This window comes from Sceloporus occidentalis, unplaced genomic scaffold, assembly GCF_023333645.1.
Source record: "Sceloporus occidentalis isolate IW3139 unplaced genomic scaffold, rSceOcc1.0.p SCAF_1, whole genome shotgun sequence".
Classification (NCBI taxonomy): domain Eukaryota; kingdom Metazoa; phylum Chordata; class Lepidosauria; order Squamata; family Phrynosomatidae; genus Sceloporus; species Sceloporus occidentalis.
The window spans coordinates 95,620,679-95,643,255 of NW_028316981.1; the positions used below are offsets into that span (position 1 = coordinate 95,620,679).

The following is a 22,577-nucleotide window of genomic DNA, read 5'->3' on the forward strand; positions in this document are numbered from 1 at the left end:
TAAAATTTTTAAAGGGCTCAGCAGAAATTGGTGAAAGTTCATTTCTGAAGTGTTCCCTGTGTCTATATGTGGCATTTGAACAATGAGAGACAGAAGAGGAAAGGCACAAGGGATAATGAAGGGAGAGAAACCCAGGATATTTCAAGAAATAGTTGGAATGCAAAACCATGAATTTGTGGTTGCTGGGTGTTTTCAAGTTGTTTCCAACTTATGGTGCCCCTAAGACAAACCGATCATGGGATTTTCTTGGCAGGTTTCTTCAGAGAGGGGTTGCCATTGCCATCCTCTGAGGCTGATAGAGTATGACTTGCCCAGTGGGTTTGCATGGCTGTGCTGGGAGTCAAACCCTCCTCTCAAGAGTCATAGCCTAATGCTCAAACTGCTACACCACACTGGATCTCTAAAACCACAAATAGTCAGGTATAATCAAAAATAAAAAGAACTGGAAAGTCTCGACACTTCCAGAGACTTTTTTTCCCTTTCTGGATGAGCCCTGGGTTGTCCAAATTCCACCTGGCTCTAATCCCTTCCAGCTCACATTCCTGCCTCTGTAGGGTTTCACCTTCTAAAACTGGGTTTCTCATTACAAGGTAAAAATATCTCAGCCTGTATCTACACTGCAGAATTAATAGAGTTTGACACTGCTTTTAACTGCCATGGCTAAATGCTATAGAAATCTGTGATTTGTAGTTTTGTGAGCTATTTGGCCTTCTCTGTCTGAGACCTCTGGTGCCAGAACAAACTATAAATCCCAGGGTTCCATAGGATAGAGCCATGATAGTTAAAGTGGTGTCAAACTGCATTACTTCTCCAGTGTGGCAGCAGCCTCAGAAACAAATATATGCATTATTGCAGATCTTTTGTTGAAATCCCAGACCACACATTTATAGTAATTCTATCAGCGCATACCACCAAGCGTGTCCAAGTGTAGCGGTACTGTACTGTAAGCAACAATGCCTCTTTCCGAGATTGATAATTAGTTCCTGCTCTGGGAAATCCCAGCCTGGCTTCAAATAAAATCACAATCAAGCCATATTACTCCAAAGCCAAAGCCATGTATGGCAGAGCTCAGCAAGGGAGAAAGATGGCTCAAGACTTGTATTGGGTAGAAGATCTCTTGCAACCCAGGCCATGCTCCAACAGCAAGTTGTATTCCATTTCCTGCAATGGTCAAAGGGGAAGCCAATCCTTCCAAGCCCCAGGGAGGTGGGCGTGAACAGAAATTCAAGCCAGCTATTGTTTAGGACAGCCATGTTGCCGAGATGTTCATATTGGAAATATCTCACACATTCTGGAAAACTTCATTAAAAAAGAAAGGAAAGTCCAACACAATGCTAAGCGGTTCTCATTAGTGTAAGGAAATCTGCAGCAAAGCAACCGGTTCATCATCAGTTCACTCAATGGCTGCCAAGGGAATATAGCACCTCATATAAATGCAGTGACTGACATTTTTACCCCATCCAAATATAATAAAGAGAAGAAGTTCAGCTAAGCCAATAACTCTGATGTCAATTTTCCATATTTGCTTCCTCTGTTTCAAGTTCAGCTTACAGTGTGCTGTCCATTGCCTGCATATGATTCTACATCCATCACTGGTTAAAAGGACTGTGTGGAATGTGGGATAAGTAGAGGTAATGGGTGGGGGTGAATCTGGAAAAGATTCTTCGCAGCAACAGCCCTAATTCCCCTCTATACCAGAGCAAGGAGTGGGGCTACACCTGGCCTGTTTTTTTTCAAGATACAGCCTTTCTCTCAAATACGCTCAAGCAAAGGACACAGTTTGCCAGAGATATAAGAGGGTAAGGAATATGTAGGCCTCCCCCAGGCATTCCAATGCCTGTACAAGTAGGATAATATCAAGAGGCAGAGGTACATTTGGTCAAGCTTTCTGTTTCCCCCACACCAATGTAAGATTTCAACCATTTCCTCCACCAAATTGTGTTTACTTTACTTTTTTTTGGCATAATGTGAATCTAGCAAAGAGGCATAATGGTCAGAACTATGAAGCTTATCAGATGAACTTTAAAACTGGATCAAGTGTCCTGGGCTGCAGCTGGGATTCAGGATGGAAGTGGGGATTATTGCATGCTAAATTGCTGCCTAATCACCACCCGCCATCAGCCCAGGTCCCAGCTGCACTCTGCCAGCACTTTTTAGAAGCCAGAAAGCTTCTGACTTCCAAATCGTGCTGGCAGAGTGCTGTTGAGACCCAGGCTTGGACCCGGGCTGATCGGAGGTGGTGATTAGGCAGCATTTAGCATGCAATAATCCCCACTTCCATCCTGCATCCCAGCTGCAGCCTGGGATACTTGATCCAGTTTTAAAGTTCAGCAGATAAGCTCCTATATCTGTCAGCTTCCAAGCACCTGGAGTGCATGGTCAAGTTATTTATTACCCAGGGGAGAGACAGAGAAGGTACCCAAGTAGTACCTGGCTGGTGATCTGAGAGAAACATGCTAGTTATCCAGGAGGAGCCATCCATCTTTCTTCTCCTGGCTGCAGAATTGCAACTGGGCGCTTCTCACCAGCAAATGACCATGACAATGCACCTCATGTGAGAGACAGTAGTGTATGTCATGAGGAGAGTAATTAGTATTTGCAAGCAGAAGGTGAGCAACAACTAGTTCCACACTAGTCCCACTCACATGTCCCCAGTCTAGCAAAGAAAGAGTTTTATTTTTCTTGAAGTAGGATTTATTATTTTCCCCACCAAATGTAGCACATAATAAATCAGATTTTACAGAAGACCTCAGCCTTATTTCATAATGATTTCTAAGGCCCAGTAAAGACCGCCCATTTGCAGTGGCCTGGGGCCAATTCTAGGATTCTGGAGCATGCAGCATCTGCACCCTCCAGAACCCTACCACATAATGGAGGTGCCATGTTTACGCAGCGCCATCCGCATGGCGTGCATGTTGATGATGTCATGTGCACACCACGTCCAAATGGCACGGCGCATGTGTGACATCACCGCTACGCCCCAGGGCGCTAATGGCACCTTGACAGCATTGCAGGAAGGAGCTGCATTTCGCAGCTCCTTTTTGAGGAGGATCATTGCCACGGCCATGCGGTTGTCACGGTAATGATCCAGAGAAGAAAGGGGTGGCCTCTGGCCACCCCTTTCTTCTAATTTGTACTGGGCCTTAGAGTCAAAGTAGATGTGCTGTTAAATATATCTAAATAGTACTATTAGAGGCGTTCTCACCACGAAGCTATTTCAAAATTTATTTATTTATTTATTTATTTATTTATTTATTTAGGTCAGGAACACGTCGGTCATGGAAAAGGCTATGTTTCCCCAGCCTGGGCTCTACCATCTCAATGATTACTCAACCTCTGTGGCAGGGATTGTGAAAAGCATGCACATCAAAACTAAAATCATGTTTATCATCTTATTTAGTTTATTCTTTAGACAATTTGTAAAATGCTTGATCATACACATTTTTATCAAATTGTATATCTAAATCAAACTGAGTCTTTAGCATCCTATGAACATCTTCAGATGATCATCACATACTGGCCATCTGTCCTCTGGTATCCCACTTTCTCAGCTGCTTTTAAAATATCCCAATTTGTCTGTCCTCCTCTCACTTTCCTCTTGTGTCCTCAGGTTATTGCAGTTGCTGCGAACTGAGTTCAGTGTACACAAGTTGTTTATACTCAGCAGGAAAGGGGATAGAGAGAAAAGTGTGGAATCCTGCCCTTCCCAGTAGACTCAAGTTGCAATGTCTGGCTTATCTATTCTTCCTCATTTATGACTTTTGCCATCTTGACTATATTCATACTGCATTCTCATACACATCCCCATTTTCATGTGAGAAATCTTGGTGCTTGTCCAGCCTCCCCGCCCCCCCCCCCCCCGCCTCCAAAATGAGGCAAAATGTAGAGCTACCAAATAGCAATAGCAAGTACATTTCTATATGGTTTATCAGTGCACTTAAGCACTCCCTAAACATTTTACAGTGTGTAAGCTAATTGCCCCAACAAGCTGGGTACTCATTTTAGCGACCTCAAAAGGATGCAAGGCTGAGTTGAGCCTGAGCCCCTGGCAGGTACTGAACTCACAACCTTATGATTTGTGACTGAGTGGCTGCAGTACAGGCATTTAACCATTGCACCATCAGGGCTCAGAAAGAGAGCCTGTTTACATTATGGGCCCTTGAAACTGGATAATGACTTAGTAATTCTCCCAAGCACTTTAAGAACTGCTGTCTTTGCGGTTTTGTTTGTTTGTTTTTGTTTTGGATTTTATATACCGTAGTTTCTTTTGCTGCTAGTTTGATCATGATTATTGTTTGCTGCTATCTTGAATAATCATTTTATTGTCTGTGTTATCTATACATTGAATCTATTTGTACACCCATTGGAGAACTTTGGTTATCAGGCTGCCTGGAAGTGCAATCCATCAATGTTTGTTTATGCATTTATATCTTCATCGCTTGGCTTTTCAGTGACAGAGCCAGGAAATTTCATACTCAACACCTCTTTGCTTTCAAGGAAATTAATCCTGTTATCATCATAAAGCAAGAAAACAAAGCTGTGGTCACCAAATTAAAGCATTTGGCTCAATACTGCCAGCTTCTATCATTCCTGTGAGCTGGTGAGCTACAAGATCTTCCCAGTCCTCTCCCAGCCCCATTGGCTTTATTTGACTGATCATCTTAGAAGATAATGGAATGTACTAGTCATTAATATGAACCCTTTATTGCTCATTTATAACTAGCATGTAATAATATTTCTACAGGGAAACAAGTGTTTTTCAGTCATAGCCTGTGGGTGGTTTCACCTTTGCCTTTCATTTTGCCTGTTTGAATGATCTGGAGGAGAGGGGGATAGTTGAGCCAGTGTCACAGTCTTCTTTTTCTCCACATACTATTTTACCCTGGGTGGTCTTTTTGTACAAATGAATGCATCCACTGTTGCAAGTTTAAGCAGCAGCGTGTAGAAAAATCTCTTAATGAGATGCACGTATATGTCAATAGTGCATCTGGTAGCACTTGTGTCACTGTTTTCTTCAAATGACCACCCAAACATCAGTCCCTGGTCACCTCAACTCCCAAATGGCTTTGTCAACTGGGAAAACAATGTGCTACTTTTTTCACATGGCTGAGAAAATGCACACTTGACAATTGAATTGCTATGTGGAATCTCTCTTGAAACAGCACTGTGTGTCTTTCACCTTATATTTGCAAAAGAGCAATGAAAAGTTGAAGGGAGGAGGTGATTTGTGGCAAAAAGCTCATTTAATGCTGTTTTTAAGGAGGGATGTTTCCAGATGTTTGGTTGTTGTTGTTTTTTTACTAAGAAACTCTGTTCTTAAAAATGATGATTTTTCTCATCAATTCCCACATGGTCCAGGGGGATCACATATATTCCCTGGTCTTTATCCACTGTTTGGTCTTTTACTCTGCTAATAATATTCTGCTAGGCAAAGATCCATCTATGCGTCCTGGAATCGGAAGGGTGTGGGAATCACATCTCACAACACAGGTATCAAAAATATCAGTGGGCTTGTGCAGTGCTTAAAACGAATGCAAAATTAAGCATTTTTTATTTAAAGTTACCATTACCTCCAGGACATATTCACCATTAAAGTGCATCTAAAATCAAATGCCCATTTAGAAGGTTCTATTTTTAAACTTTAATTTCAAAGTTTAAATTTTAAAATGTGGTTGTTTCCATCTCAATATCTGTAAATGTATTGAATGTGATGTTTCAAACAGGGCAAGGTAGTATGGAGCTTGGAAAAGTTATGTTTGGAAATTCCATCTTCAAGACTTTACCAGCAGTATAGTAGCAGTCTAGGAATTTTCTTTCTTTCTTTCTTTCTTTCTTTCTTTCTTTCTTTCTTTCTTTCTTATTTATTTATTTAGAGTGCCATCATTACACATGGTGTTTTACATGAAAAAAGTGGGGAGCTGTGGGAGAGGGGTTTACAATTTAAAGACATGAGACATGGAAAGGGGATGGCAGTGGGAGAGGGGTTTAAGTCCAGCAGAAACTGTCTCTTTTCTTGTCTCCCTCCAAGGCCAGGGCAATGGCAGTTGGAATGGAGGGAGGGCCTTTCTACTTCCTCTAGGCTAGGCATGGTGGAGCTATGTTTGCTTCTTCTTCTTTCCCTTGAGGCCAGAGTGGTAGCAGCTGGAATGGAGGGAGGGCCTCAATGTTTAAAATTCATGTTTAAAAACTGCTGGAATAGGCCTGCTGGAAGAGATAGGTCTTCAAATGTGTTTTATATCCCAACAGATGGTTTAGCTGTTGGATCTCTTCTGTCTGGTCATTCTACAGTCTTGGGGCAGCCGAGGAGAAGTTCCTTTGGGTAACAGCTGCCAGTCAGATTCTTGCAAGCTGTAGCAACTGCCCCCCAGAAGACCTGTGTTCAGGGTATGGGATTGTATGGGAGAAGGTGATCCTGTAGATAACCTGGACACAAACAATGTAGGGCTTTAAAGGTCAAAAACAACACTTTGTTCTTTACCCAGAAACTAACTGGCTGCCAATGGAGTGACTTGAGTATGTGCATAATATAGTCACTCTTGGATGTTCCTGTAACCAACCTGGCTGCCCTATTTTGAACCAACTGAAGTTTCCAAACTTGGCACAGAGGTAGCCCAATGTAAAGCACATTGCAGAAATCCAACCTTGTGGTTGCCAGCGCGTGCACCACTATCTTCAGGTCCTCCAGATCTAGAAAGGGGCGCAGCTCACAAAGGGAGATAACGTCCTAACTGAATCTTCAAATATCCTGGACCCAGCCATATAGAGGTTTTATAGATCATTACCACCACTTTGAGTTGTCTTGCTCCAACTGTAGCTATTTGGCCCAGTTGTAGTTTCTGAGCACTTTCAAAGACAGCCCTCCCAGGGAGAGCACATTACAGCACTTCAGAACTTGCCAGGGACTGGCAGCCAATGGCTCAGAGACCAGCATTGGTCCAGGTGCTTTGATTAGCACAGTTATAAAGCACTCAGACTAATAAGGCCACACACCAACTGTACAGTAACTTAAACAGCTATAGTTACGCCATGAAAGAAACAATATTATTATTTGTCATGATACAACTGTAATGTAATTTCATTATGTCTTAGTTATTGTGAAAAGGGATTAATTACAAGTAACTCCTTATTTATAAACAGTGCTTCCCAAGCTCTACTTTTCACTGTGTTTGTATTGCACAAATAGGACTAGATGTCTTTGGATAAACTGGATTTCTTTTCTTCTTATGAAAAATGACACAAAGGAAAAGAAATTTGGAGCTGCATTAAAGGTCAACTGCAAACTGAAGTCTCCTTTAGCAACAACGGAAGAACATAAAGGGTCTAAGAAGAGCATAAAGATCCCTGCTCATTTTTCTGATGGCCTATAATCAAGAGGGGCTGTGCCAAGAACAAAGTATTTCACAGGCATGGAGCCTGCAGTAGTGCTGAACTTGGCAGGGAATGGGTCTCAATAAATCCCTTGAATTCTCCCTCATAGGAACAATACTATAAGCTGTTTTCATATGAGCAAATTCCTCTCCCACCCTGCTCCTGTTGATCAATGTTTTCAGCAAATGGGAGCTTTCTCTCAGTTTTTCCCCCTGAAGACTTAAAATGGGTAGTATGAATGAACACTGATTCATAGGATTTTCCTACAACTATGGAGTTCAGGCTCTTTGTATCTGGAGTAATTATTGTAATTTTGGGACAGAAACAAAATGCCACCTAAATTTTCTGGTAAAAGTATACCATTTCTTTGGTTTTGACCTTATTCATTCAGCAGGCTCATTCACACTACACTGCTATAACACTGTGATTCCACTTTAACTTGCACAACTGTGTCAGTTAAATCCAGCTATGGATTCCTATGGAATCCTGGGGTTTGTAGTTTGGTGATGTCCTTTGGCACTCTGGGTGAGAATACTAAAGGCTCCTCAACTGCTAATCCCAGAATTCCATGGAAGTCAAGAAGGTTGACTAAAGTAGAATCGTAATACTATATTGCGTAGTGTGAATGGGCCCTGTTACCCTAAAGTGACAACATCTCCTTTGTATTTGGGGGGAATTATTAGCTCAAAAGAAGGCCTGCAAGATGTGGGAAACTTAAAAGCCTGTACAGGCCGATACTTTGTGCTGGCCTGCAGGTGAACTAGGGCCCTACTTGCGCAGCCTTGGTGCCATCTTGGTGTGCACCTGTCCAGATGGCACATACCATGATGAAGTCCCTCATGCACAGTGCCCAAACAGCACTGTGCACAAGGGGCATCATAACGCTGCACTGGAGCACTTATGGTGCCCTTTCTGTGACGCAAATAGGAGCTGCATTCCATGGCTCCTTTTTACACTGGGTTGGTGGCGTGGCGTGCAGTTGCCATGTCCCCAACCCAGTGCTTCCAGGGGCGGCACAGAGCAGACCCTTATCGGGCTATTCATACAGCCCCCTAAGTGGATCTTTCCACCTATGTATACCAGTACTATCTGCAGAAAAACTCCAGATTCATTGAATAAAGGGAGTTTTATTTAGTAATGTGCAAAGATGCACACAGTCACACAAAACCAATGTAGCTTCAAGAAGCAATGTATGGTTCCAGCTTACAGAATCAATCTGTCAACTTATGGTGAGACCATTAATTTAATAGTTTTCTTAGGCAAGGAATATTCAGAAAATTCAGAAGTGGTTTTGCCAGTCCTACAGTACTTGCATTCATTGGTGGTCTCCCATCCAAGTACAAATCAGGGCTGACCCTGTTTAGCTTCCAAGATCAGATGGAATCTGGTGCCTTTAGGGAATTTTTCATAAAAGCACAGTCATAAACCACAAGGGACATCCAGTCCAACCCCCTGCCGTGTAGCAATGTTTAGACAAAGGAAACTCATAAGCACATATTAAATAATGAAAGCAAAAACCTTGGTATACTAGCCTTCCCATGAAGGACATGTGAAATTAGAATAAATGGAATCAGGTCAGAAACATAGTGAGTCTGTAAAACTACCAGGCTCCGTTACAATTTTTGAGAGGATCTATTAGCAATATAATATTGCTGCTGTGAATAGGGATGCCATAACCCGGCTGCGCCCGTGCTTGTAACGGTTTTTGCGGTTTGGCATGGTCATGGTCCGGTTCACTCTAAATCCTGAGTTTGGGCCCGGCCGGCATCCATCGCTCCTAAAGGGAGCACTCGTCCCCTTGAGGCTGGCTGGCCAATGGCAGAGCAGCTGGGGCGGAGCTGTTTCCAGCCCCACTCTGCCATTGGCCAGCCTCAAGGAGGAGGTGGACCCTTGGAGGAGGAGAAGGAGGAGGAGTGAGACTCTGGGCCAGCCAGGGGGAAGGGAAAGCACCCTTTCTTAGTGCATGGTGAGGAGGGGGAGGGGGAAACAGGAGGAGGAGGAGGTGGTGGGTGCCCATTTTCAAAGGTTTTTTTCCCCCCAAAGTGCACTTTCCGTGTACAGTAGAGTCTCGGTGAAGAAGCATGGGACGTTGGATTGGGGACAAAAGTCCCTCGCCTTGCCTCCTCCCTCCCTCCTTCCCTCCATCCCTCCCTAGTTCCCTACTTACCTTCCCTGCTCGGGTCAGGCTTCTCCCTTTGGCCTGAGGAAAATGAAGCTGCCAAGGAGAGGCCTGGGGCTGTCCTCCGCAGCCGTCGAGTCCTCGCCATCCCTGCTCCTTTCCCTTCTCTTCAAAGGGCTCCAAAAAGAGCCCTTTGGAGGAAAGGGGAGGTCTGGGAAGAGGAGAGTGGCCTTGGAGGCCTGGGCCGAGCACACAAGCTCCTCTGAGGAGCCTGCATCCTCAGTCTAGGCTTGTCCTCTGTGGCCTCGGAGGACGAGCACACAAGCCCCTCAGAGGAGCCTGCGTCCTTGGTCTAGGCTTGTCCTCCACTACTCAGGCTTCTCCTTTCTGGGGATTTCCTCTCCCCCGAAGGGGTTGGAGGAAAGGAAAGTGAAGCTGGGAGGGAGAGGCTTGGGTCTGCTAAAAAAAATGTGTCCTACATTTGAAAATGTTGTCCTACATTTGTCCCGGTTTGGAGGTCCTGACTTATGGCAGCCCTAGCTGTGAACAGCACTGGGATGATAGATTTTTTTGAGGGGGGGGGGGCGGTATGGCTTTGTCACTTCCTTAGAAGAGGAACTGTTATACAACTATGGTTTAAGGTAGTATCAGAGTTGCTAGTAGAATAATGCTTAAGGTTTGTGTCGAATATACAAATATTTGTTCCTTTTCCAGAGATTCCTCTTTCATTTCTTCATTTTTCTCTGGAACAGTTGTGATCTGAATTCTGCTGTGCATTGTATTTTTTGCCGGTGACCTCTGAATGGGCTCCACACCCATGTACTATTAGTGCAGAACATGGGGATGGGACAGGAACCATGATAATTCCATTTTGAGGGAACCGCCTTATCCCCCAAACTCTGTGTATTTCCCCATTAAAGACTTGATGTGTTTGTTTTTCTTCCTCAGAAGCATGCAGTCCCAGCTTTAGTTTGTGGAGAGATTTTCTTTCATATCCATTGTTTTTTACAGTTCCCTACTTAATAGCTCCATGTGTTATTTTCAGGGGAAGGCAATGGCAAATCTCTTCTGAACAAATCTTGCAAAGAAAGCCCCATGATGGAGTTACGATAGGGTCGCCTAAAGTAGAAAATGACTTGAAGGCACACAACAACAACAACTGAAAGCCACAACAGTGTTTTTTCTTCCAGTTTTGGTGGTAGAACATAAAAAGCTAAAAAAACAAAACAAACAAACCCAGGACTTGTCTACATGGACAATTTACCCCACATTGCTCCCAGGCTTGCTGTGTCCTCTTTACACGATGCAGGACCTAATTCCCAAACTATCTTCATGGTGTTCACTCCCAGTTCAGGGATTGCTACCAAAAGGCAGTGCTCCAAGCTCTGGGAAAGAGCAATACTGCCATAGGTCTTTCTCTGTAGGGGTATTCAAAGTACCAGAGAACTGAGATAAAACTGCATTGACATGCTGAAGTCATTCATAATATTTACAGAGAGCACTTACATATTTAAAATAAAGCCCAAATTTTATTACAAATGAATGGTTTATTTGTAGATTTTGATGAGGGAGAGCACTATGACCAAATTACAGAGGGGGTGCATTTTCAGACTCAGGAAGAACAAAAGATATTAAAGTTAGAACCATATGTGTAAACAAAAGCTAATTGACAGCACTGATCAGACCATAGCTTATATCATGCAAATTCCCCAACATCAACAAAGAGGCTTTTTTTGGTTAAAAACAACAGCACAGAATTGCATGGAAGGTTGTCAAAGCACAGGAGGGAGGAAAATAAAAACCACCTGTTCTTGCTGAAGTGTATAAATTGTATAATTTTGAGACTGCATGCAAGGGCCGTTTAAGATTATAGGCCACAACAGAGGTCAGAAAAGTTACTTTGTTGCACTGCAATTCCAATAATCTCCCAATCGTATTGGTGGGAGTCATGGAGATTATGGGTGTCATGATCTGTCAAGAGTAACCTTTCAAGCCTCTGGATCACAATTCAGAGTGCTCATATTAGCCTGTGTGATAATTCCTTAATGTTGACACAATGTGTGACAACTGGATTATTAAATAGCGTGGCTAATCCAAAATTACCCTCTTGTCCCTCAGGTGTTGTGGGGCTACAACACCCACATCCCTCACCCCTGGACATGCCAGCTGGGGCTTCTGGGAGCTGAAGTCCAAAATATCTGGAGGGCCAAATGTTCCTGATCTGAATTGAGATTTCTTCATGCTGTGATACAAAAAAATAAATCATGATCAGCACTAAGGTACAAGCACAAGCTAATTATTCTATCACTGCAATTACAGAAGTGAATACCAGAAGAGCATTTTAACTCTCCTCAAAAATATTTCACATCTCTGAAATATGAAAAGAAAACGGATCTTTTACCTTGCTGGCTCCCAGGGATGACTTAAGCCCAAAGGAGCCACCAACATGGGTTTTCAAAATGGATGTATATAAGAGGGCAGAACAATCTGAATGACTGCATTTTTCTGCACAATGCATAGCTTGGGAAAATGTCTACTTTTGGGGTTACAACTCCCAGAATTCCTTTGTCAGCACAGCACACAGGGATTCTTGGAACTGTACTCCCAAGTAGTAACTTTTCCAAGTTCTGAGGCAACATGCAGCAAAAAAAAAAAAAAAAGGGAAAGGAAAAAAATAGAGTGGTTGCCGACTTCCTTTTTCTGAAGCCAAAGGCCCAGATACATATCATAACAATCTCTGGGGAAAGGACTCAAGAAAAGCATATCAGCTAAGGAAAGCCCAATGACACAACGTGTGGGAGGTCCAAGGCACAATGGTCAGGTAAAAAGATCTGTCAGCAGGGATGACAAAGACATCCTTGAAAATCTGAAGTACGGCTGCCTGCTGGAGGAGATGGCATTGGGCTAAGATTAACGGTCTGAGCCAGCATACACCAATGTGTCCAACAGATTCTTGACAACACAAATAAGGCTTAAAATATGTTCTTAACCACTGTCCTTAAACACAGATTTAAGCGTGATGATCAACTACAGTCATTCCATGTTCTTGCCCATCTTGAAATGTGGCCTAGATTGTTTGGGAGTATTTGACTCCTACCTGAGGCTCCCCAAATTATCAGCTACAGTTGAGAACAAAATTAGGCTTATTAAACAATGGATTTTATTTTTTCTCCTTCATTTTTAGTTGAGAAAAATGTAATCTTTGCATAATACATCGCGGTGATGATTTTTGGTTTTGTTTTTAAAAGGAGTCCTTCTCTTCAACAACCCAGTGGCCAAAGTTAGCTGAATCCTTGGTTGTGCTTTACATGCAGAATTGTGATCATTTCATTGCTGCTGTTTTTGTTGTTGCTTCATTCTTGCTAACAATCTGGAATATACAGGAGCTGGAAGAAGTGGGGAAAGCAGACACTTTAATGAATACAAGCATGTTAATCATACCTGCTTATTGCCAAACTCCCCCTCCCCCAAAAACATGTTCAGTTTGAATTAAATTCAGCAACCATTTATCCTGTCTAATCTATTTCTTTGTCAACCTCTGTTCTCAGCTCAAAATAAAATATGGTTTAGAATAGGCCTGTGGTGTTTGTTTTGAATATATGTTGTAATTGTGCACCAGCTCACACATATTTAATTCTACTGGAGTTGCCAAGCTTCACTAAATGAAATTTAGTGGAACCTGGGGAAGAGACTGTGTTATTTCTCTATTTTATTTCATTATATAATGGATCTCTAAATGGAATGAAAGGCAATTTTAATGCATTAAAATATTTGAAAATATTATCCACCATTTAAAAGCCCCAAATGGCATAAATGATTTAATCATCTCAGAATTCTGTCTCCTCATTCTGACACATGTAAACCAGGCCTTTTTCTTAAAGCTTGGCAGACAACAGGCTAGGGATTGGAACAGTAAATTTTGTACAATTGTATAACTGTACATTATTATTATTGTTATTATTATTATCCCACCTTCCTCCCGGTACAGGGACTCAAGATAGCTTTCCACTATTGTTGCTAAGATACAATTCCAAGGAGCACTACCCAGCAGAGCCAAACATAGAGTGCTGGGACATGTAGTCCAACAACATTTGAAAAGCTGTATGGTTCCCATCCCTACAGTAGACAGATATCTATAAAAAGACCATGATAGGGAGCATCCTGCTGTTGAATGGATAAGTAATTAATGTAGGTGATTGGAAGTTATAGCTAATGCAAAATGTGACAGCCACACTGTTATCTGGTATGAGCTTTAGTTGCACATATGACTGGTCTTGCACAACTGCACTGGCTGCCAGTTTCCTTCCAAGTTCAATTCAACGTGCTGACATTGGCAGCAAAATGGTTTGTGGCCAGGGTAACTGAAAGATTACCTCCTCCCATATCAACCTGCCCAGATTCTGATAGGCTCAACAGAAGCCCTATTGCATGTCTCACTCCCCTTAGAAACAGCAGCAGCACCTTGTTTGTGGAACTGCCTCCCAAGCAAAGTCAAGTTGCCTTTGTTCCTTTTGACCTTCCAGTGGCAGCCAAGAGTATACCATTTTCTTATGGCTTTTGGACCCTAAAAGCAGGATTAGCTTTTGCAGTTGCTTCAACTGTATGTGTGTTTTAAAACAGGTTTTAAAATATGCTTTTGATTTGTTTGAACTTATTGTTTTTATCTATTGTACATTGATTCAGAGGCCCTGGTAGGCTGAGGTGATCAACAAAAAATTAATTAAATAAATAAATAAAATCGCCTCACAAATATCTGCCATAGCATATAAACATCATGCATTTATTATTACAATCATGAAAATGTACTGAGAATCTGGCTTTTATTTTCTTAAATGCTGTTTAACTAATCACTGGGTACTGCAGGGCGTATTAAAGTACAGATAAAACTGGATGAATTATCCAAAATGAAACAAATGGGGAAGTAAGAGGATGAAATGCTAAACTGAAAACAATGTCTACCTCCATAAATTATGAAAAATAAATATTTTGAAATCTGGACAGTGTGTTCCATTTGTATCAGTAAACTTGACACACTGAAGCCATTTGAATGCTGGTTCAGATAGTCATGCCAAGGCGATGGAATCATGAACGGGAACTTGAACTTTCTTCATCTAACTTCACTAGTATTTGCCAAGTTTGATGTGACAACAAATACTGTATGAACTAACCATATCCTGGGTTCCTTAAAGTAGGGGGTCAATAACACAGCGTCTCTCAAAATTTCTCTCCTTGCATATTGTATCCCTCTTTCTTGCTAATTATTCTGGAGGGATAGGAGGGGAACTTTAAATTTCCAGCACTACACACATAGTCATAGGTCCTTGTGTTGCTTATCTTTAGTTTGCAGCATTCAGCATTACAAATACCTCACTCACTGGAGTCTTTGCATATATACAATGTGTCATGGTGAGGTTTTGAAAACATCACATACCTGTAATACAATGCGGCTTCAGTGCACACTGTGCTTGCTCAAAGAAGGAATCTGAGTTTATCTAATCCATACAGAATGTCTGGGGAATGTGTCTTAAGCCCAATTTTTGTGAGACTGCACCTTACATTAGCCCTATCTGGCACAGTTAGCAGTTGCAGTTCAACAACTTTTGGAGGGCAAATATTCCCAGTCCCATCCATACAGAGATCAGCTGCTGCTGTTGGCACTGAAACAGCAGAGTCAGCAGTTTTCACCCTTGCATATCTTGCATCTTGCTACTCACACTATCAAATCAGTGAGCTCATCCCCACCATTTGGGATACATGACATTGAGAAACAAACACATAATCTGAGAAACCCACCACCTCAAGTACGCCAAGATGTGTAACATACAAAAATCACTTACCTAGCCGAGCACTTCTTAAAGAAACCTGCCAAAAAGAAAAGGAGAAAGAATGTGAAATGCATATGTATGTGATCATACCTCAGACAATCTCTCCCATCATGTAAGCTGAGATCAAAAATGGGGTCTTGATCCCCCATGGGTTGTCCCCCAACCCCTCCTGTAGCACACACCCCTATATGTTGGCTGAGTGTCATGCTTACCTTGGATAATGCAGAAGCATGCCTGAAGATTTCCATTGCGGGGTCTGTGGGTTCATCGCTCCTTTCATTGGTTGTATAGGCTAGAGAGATACAATATGGACAAAATTTCAATAACCTTATGAATATTTTTCTCCTTCCACTGATTAGCAGATAAAATCTACATTGCCTGTTTTTGAATGTTTCTATTTTGGGGGTTTCTGTTTTGGAATTTTGTAGGGTTGGGAACACACTTAAACACAGAAAATAAAACAGAACATAAATTTGTGAAATAAAATGGAAGGTGACAAAGGCAGCTTTCTTACACCAGTGTAGCCATAGAATCATAGAGTTGGAAGAGACCACAAGGGCCCTTGTGCTACCTCCATAGACATCTAGTTGCACATTGTAAGACAAAGGATGCTACACTAGTGATGCCTTTTAGTTGATGGGGGTGAGAATGTTCCGCAAATATGTCATCACATTTTAGTTTTGGATACCACATTCCATGTGGCAACTCTTGCACTTTTGGGCACTGAGAACATGCTAAAAATTCAGGCAAGACCCTACAGTCATAGAATCATAGAGTGGGAAGAGACCACAAGGGCCATCCAGTCCAACCCCCTGCCATGCAGGAAATCTAAATCAAAGCATCCCCAACAGATGACCATCCAGCCTCTGTTTAAAGACTTCTAAGGAGGGAGACTCCACTACACTCTGAGGGAGTTTGTTTCACTGTCGAACAGCCCTTAACTGTCAGTAAGTTCTTCCTAATGTTGACATGGAATCTCTTTTCCTGGAGCTTGCATCCATTGTTCCGGGTCCTGTTCTCTGGAGCAGCAGAAAACAAGCTTGCTCCCTCCTCAATATGACACTCCTTCAAATATTTAAACAGGGCTATCATATCACCTCTTAAACTTCTCTTCACCAAGCTAAACATACCCAGCTCCCTAAGTCGTTCCTTATACGGCATGGTTTCCAGACCCTTCACTTTGGACACGTTCCAGTTTCTCAACATCCTTTCTGAATTGTGGTGCCCAGAACTGGACACTGTATTCCAGGTGGGGCCTGACCAAAGCAGAATACAGTGGCACTATTACTTCCCTTGATCTAGATACTATACTTCTATTGATGCAGCCTAAAATTGCATTGGCTTTTTTAGCTGCTGCATCACACTGTTGACTCATGTTCAACTTGTGGTCTACTTGGACTCCTAGATCCTTTTCACACGTAGTTTAATTCAGCCAGGTGTCCCCCATCCTAAATCTGTGCATTTCATTTTTCTGCCCTAAGTGCAGTACTTTATATTTCTCCATGTTGTATTTTGTTAGCTTTGTTAGCTTTGGCCTAGCTTTCTAGTCTATTCAGGTCATTTTGAATTTTGATCCTGTCCTCTGGGGTATTAGCTGCTCCTCCTAATTTGGTATCATCTGCAAATTTGATAACATAGGGTTGCCATAAGTTAGAAACAACATGAAGGCAAACAACGCAACAAACCACTTTCCAAGAGACTATTTGCTTCTCATGCCTGGCACAGAAGGAAGTGATACCCCAAAGCTTTGGCTAATATTCCTAATACAATCAATTGTATTAAAGAAAGAAATTTACTACCAGTACATCAAAGGCTGTGTGGGGTAGTGGTCTGAGCATTAGACTACAACTCTGGAGATCAGGATTATGTTCCCTGCTCAGCTATGGAAACCCATTGGGTGGCCTTAGGAAAGTCACACTCTGTCAGCCTGAGGATGTCCATGGCAAATCTTCTCTGAAGAAACTTGCCAAGAAGACACCTTAGGGCTGCCATAAGTTAAAAATTACTTGGAGGCACACAACAACAACAAACATCAAGCACACATTTTAACACTGACCAAAACATTTTCAATAGATTCTCTAGCCTGAAGGAGGGTATGCAAAAATTATCAGGAAACAGGGCAAGTAAAGGCATCTTGACAGACAAACTATGGAAAGGCAACACACATTGGGATGCCAAGTGGTAGTTTTAGAAGCTAATTCCTGCCCCTGTTATCAGCCCTATTGTAAAATGATGGATGTAGCCCTCAACCATCTGAAGCAAGGGGTCTTTGGCCCTCAAGATATTTGACACAATTTGAGGAATGGCTGCAACTCTAGTGACAGCATGGCAGAATTCACATGGTAAGCTCTAGTATGGTGGAGTGTAAAATCAGTCAATCAACAAGCAAGCAATTTATGGGGCATGTTTTAACATTTTTAACATTACCAGTGCAAGGCTCTGAGAAAAAGGTAGAACTCATATGGCTGCTTTACATATGAGCTGGAACAAATCCCTGGCTATTATTTTCAATCCTTTTCTGTTACAGAATAGTCTTCTTTCCCCAAAATGTGTGCTTCTCATTACTGAGATTCTGCTAGATTCTCTAAATGATGCTTATAGAATCCAGTGCAAATGTGAGGACAATTCCCTTAGCTTCACCAGGTGCTGACCTTCAAAATAGCCCCACATATTTCTGCAAGAGTACAAGGTTACTGTCAAAGGAAATGATGACTCACAGCACAGTGGAAATCACTTTTCTTTTTAACTCCCAGAGTTTTCAAGCACACTTTTTTAAAAAGATGTTTATTTGTTAGAAATACTTATAAGCTGAGTTTTGGCCAACCAACCCCTTGAAAGCAATGTACAATTTAAAACAACAGCAGAATGAAAACAGATGAAAAACATTTCTTAAAATGAGCCAGAGCCATATTGTAAAAACTCACCAGAGCTAGAAAATTATTTAAAAACTATGACAAAGTTTTATAATTTTTACTGTCCCTGTAAAACTCTGGAGGGATGGGCCCAACCTGACTGGCTTCTTGTAAGGAGAAAGAGTTCCATGGTTATAATTTGGCTATCTATATAACACCTACATGGTATCTATTTTTTGGTGTTAAGTCTCACCCTTGAGTACACAAGCAAATCACTTTAATGTTGCATGCATGCCCTTCTGAAATGAAAAGGACTTTGGAGACTGGAACTGTAATACTGCTCTGGAAAATAAGAATCACCCTCTTGTTTCCTGCTGCACGGGAAATGGACTTCCTTTTACAATCAGGAGTTTAGTAGTGCACTATTAACTGCTTAGGAAAGAGAAGCAAACCTGGGGAAACGCATAAGATCTCTTCCAGACTTGATCCAATTTGACCTACCTGGTGGTTGTAAAACAGTATTCACTGCATAAATCACACCATTAGTGGCCATAATGTCAGCCTCAGCAACAGGCTCCTTGTTGATGTGTATTACATCATTTTTCTGAGGTCAAAGAAACAGAGATAAAATCAAAAATATATGTTAGGAGAAAGATCTGTCCCAAACTATATACAACTCTCACACTTAGAATGTCAACCTAAAATTCAAAAGGAGAAATAAGCTCCTGCCATGACTTTAAGTACACTATCTCTAAACTGAGGCTGCCATACATCAGACACATAACGTGAGATGACATGACTAATTGGAAAAGGCAGTAATACTTGCAAAGTGGAAGGCAGTAGGGGAAAGGAAGACAACGTTATAGATGGATTGTTTCAATTAAGGAAGCCCCTGAGTCCGCAAGAGCAGATAACCGGGCCCCTAGTGAGGTTTCTTCTCCACACAGTTACCACAAGTTGAAATTGACTTGATGCCCTGGTGGCGCAGTGGTTAAATGCTTGTACTGCAGCCACTATCTCAAAACCATAAGGTTGCGAGTTCAATACCAGCAAAAGGGCTCAAGCTTGACTCAGGCTTGCATCTTTCCGAGGTCACTAAAATGAGTACCCAGATTGTTGGGAGCAATTAGCTTACAGTTGTAAACCACTTAGACACTGCTAGTTCAGAATGAAGTGATATATAAATGAAGCTGTTTGATGTCAAATAACAACAACAACAACAAAGAATTTGAAAAGGAAATTGCCAAGGCAGGATCAGATTATAATTTCCATGATATTTCCAAACAGCTGAGGTGTGTATGTTTCTTTGGTACTTTGATAACCACACCAAATGGACACTCTGATCCAGATTGGCTCTGACTTCCTAGCTCCTGTCACATTGGACTTAGGGAGGAATCAGAAGTCTCCTGTTTTCTGTATTGTTCTTGTCTGAGAGTTATAATGAAGGCCTAGTCTCTCTTCTCCCTGACTAGTAAGTCTCCTGTAAGACCCCACTTTATTCCATTCAGAATGCATGGTGCTCTTTCCATTCTGCAGGACTAACAGGTGGGAGATTAAGCCTTGGGCTCACCCATGGAGAGAAAGTATCAAATTAAGTTTGCCAGACAAAACATTATATGCTCGACATCCCTTGCTAGATTTCCTCTAATGCTCCTTTCCCTTCTAGTCTCTGTGACTGAATGAATGAGGGACAGAGGATTTGAGCATGAGATTTCCCCTTCTGTGTGCGATAAAATCCACTTTACTGTCAGAATGAAGAAAGCCAAGGACAAGGAAGAATGACAGAGAAGATGGAAGCTTGGAGCCTTTTTCTAATCTTTTCTTTTTCCCACCTCAGAAGAACCTCTTGGAATATTTCCCCCCTAAACACTGTTAACTGGTTCATACTGAGAAGAGGTATGCTCATTCCCAGCTGTCCTAGAAGCATATAATCATATCTGTGGGAAGGAATCCCATATTGAGTCTAACCTCCTATTCAGTGCAGGAACTCCAGCCAGAGGATCCCCTTTAGGTAGCTGTCCAGCCAGGTTTTGAAGATGTCCAGAGAAAGAGATTCCACCACCTCTCTAAGGTAATTGGTTTCATTATCCAACAGCTCTTACTGTCAAGATGTTCCATCCAATTTTCAATCAAAATCTTCCCTTCTGTAACTTCAAGCCATTAGGCCTGGTCCTACTCTCTGGGGCAACAGAGAACAAACCTGCCCCCTCCTCCCTGTGACAGCCCTTGAGGTATTTAAAGAGTGCAATCATGTCATCCCTGTGTGATTTCTTAAGAAAAGACATGCCAGAAAGAATCAGAGCAACAGAAGAGTACACAAGAACTGAAATAAAAGGTTCAACAATAAAGAAATTGTCCACATTTCATAAATTAAAGCTATCTGTGGAGAAAGAATTCAAACCAGCCATCTGGGACAGAAACAGATTTTTCTCTAACACTAGCATTTAATGTTTAAAACTTCCTTAGGCTCCATATGGTAACATTCAATCTTATAGCCCTCCCTTTTAGTAGGGGGAAGAGATAAATGAGAAAGCTGTTCTTAAAAGTACTTTAGAACAAAATGATTGAGCTTGAAAGGAAAAGGGAAACAAGAGGTTTCTTTTTTTAAAAAAACGTAAAGGGAATAGGTTAGGAGTAAACTTACAGAGCTGACTTCCAGTTTATCACCCTGCAGAGACTTGATTCTTACAACAGCACCAATTGCTCCACTGACCAATATTTCATCCCCAATGTGGTATTTCAGAATGTTGGCAAGTTCTTTTGCATTACCTGGGGGGGGGGGGGGGGGGGGAGACCAACAACGTATATGGTTATAGTTCAAAAACTCAAATCTTTCATGGTTTTTAAAGAAGAAAATAAAGCATCATCTTGGGATCTTGCACAGTATGATAAGCACATGGGAAGAAAATACCAGAAAAATATTTCCCCTTTCACCAGAAGCATGCAGCTGTTCCTCAGAAAGAGTGTGCAACCATTTTTCTTTATGATGTCAACATCCAGATTCTCTTTTATGCATGGAGGTATTGTTTCCAGCTAGTAAACTGTTTTTAATACTACAGAGCTGAAGTATTTTGTATAAGCAGCAGGAGAGATAACAACAAATTGCACAGAATCTGTCAACTTCCTTTGGTTAGTTTTCAAGTGTAAACATGTGATCTGGCTGACACAAAAGTTTTGGAAGAATAGTACAGAATAAATATTTAAGAATTTAGACTCTGTCTTAATAGAAATAATGAATTTCCATCACTCTGTTTTAACTTATACAATGCTTATTTGATATAACACCATTTCCTTGAAATATTTTTTGGCCTCCCCAAGCTGCTACTGAAGCCTCTAACAATGCCAATTTCTCCCATATTTTTTTAAAAGGAATACCAGCATATAGAGACATTGAATCATAGCAGCTGTAATATAATTTGATCTCTGGGAAGTGCTTCTAAAAGTGAACCTCACTCTGATGGAAAAGAATGGTTCCAAAGTTGCTCGTTTTGGAAACTGGTCATAGTAAAGGTAGAAAACGTAGCAAGAAAGGAAGAGAATGTTTGGGTTTTGTGTGTAATGTGTCTTTAATGCCTGGTTAGCCATCTCCATTCATTCTTCACAGACAGCCAGGCTCCCTGGCTAAATGCCAGTGCTTGCATGTGTGTTGTATTTGAGTGGTATCAAAAAGCTCAGAGCATATCAAGTTGACTGGGGAGAGTGATGGTGAGTGCACACTCTTCAGCCCATTGAGCCCACTTGAATCAAGGCAGGTAATTGCAACTCAGAAGCCTTCTTGATGTATATGACCTGGCAGCAGCTGTGCAGGGCCTAGGGAGGAGAATCTTCCCAAGGGGTGAGATCTGGCAGTGAACCTTTTACTAGCTCCAACAGGAGTCTAGGGCTTGCAAAAAACAAAAAACCTCCTCACATATCATGTGTGCCACATGGGATACAAGGCCTAGCAGGAATAGCTGCAACTCCTTCAGCTACTGGGTATCAAACTTCCACTTCTCCCCCACTGCTCTGGCTTGCTGTATTACTTGGTTCGCCAGGCTTCATTGAAATTTTGGCCATTGCCCTTGTGCCCATTTCCACAATCAACTGGTCCAGAAGCAGTTCCAGGGTGGCTCCTAACCCTTGCCTGCCTCACCCCACAACATCACAAGGACGCACACTCTGGTCTCAAGTTTGGGCCATTAAGTCTTGGGCAGTAGGATGTGCTGACCTGGCAGCTCTATGAAAAGAATGGTAACAGGATTCCCCTTGCCCTCACAATCATTCTTAGGACTTTATCATACAGAGGCAAATTGGAGGGAAAATGGTTAAATCCTGTGCAGAAATGGGATTTTTAAGATCTGCTTTTGCAGGTTGTTTTTCAGATGCATTGGCATCAATGGACTTTATCACATGGAGGCAAATTGGAGGCAAACT

At 41.9% G+C, this 22,577-nt stretch overlaps 1 protein-coding gene across 1 annotated transcript in view; it reads right to left on the reverse strand.

The window, feature by feature from the left end:
- Positions 1-11,014: 11,014 nt before the first annotated feature.
- TGFBI (transforming growth factor beta induced) overlaps positions 11,015-22,577 on the reverse strand; it is a 64,057-nt gene continuing 52,494 nt past the window's right edge. The window contains exons 13-17 of the mRNA XM_089518061.1: positions 20,809-20,933; positions 18,666-18,768; positions 15,525-15,604; positions 15,325-15,349; positions 11,015-12,873 (exon numbers count right to left, since the gene is read on the reverse strand). Coding sequence (XP_089374187.1) covers positions 12,815-12,873; positions 15,325-15,349; positions 15,525-15,604; positions 18,666-18,768; positions 20,809-20,933 — 392 coding nt within the window. The 3' untranslated portion in view covers positions 11,015-12,814. The remainder of the gene's footprint in view (positions 12,874-15,324; positions 15,350-15,524; positions 15,605-18,665; positions 18,769-20,808; positions 20,934-22,577) is intronic.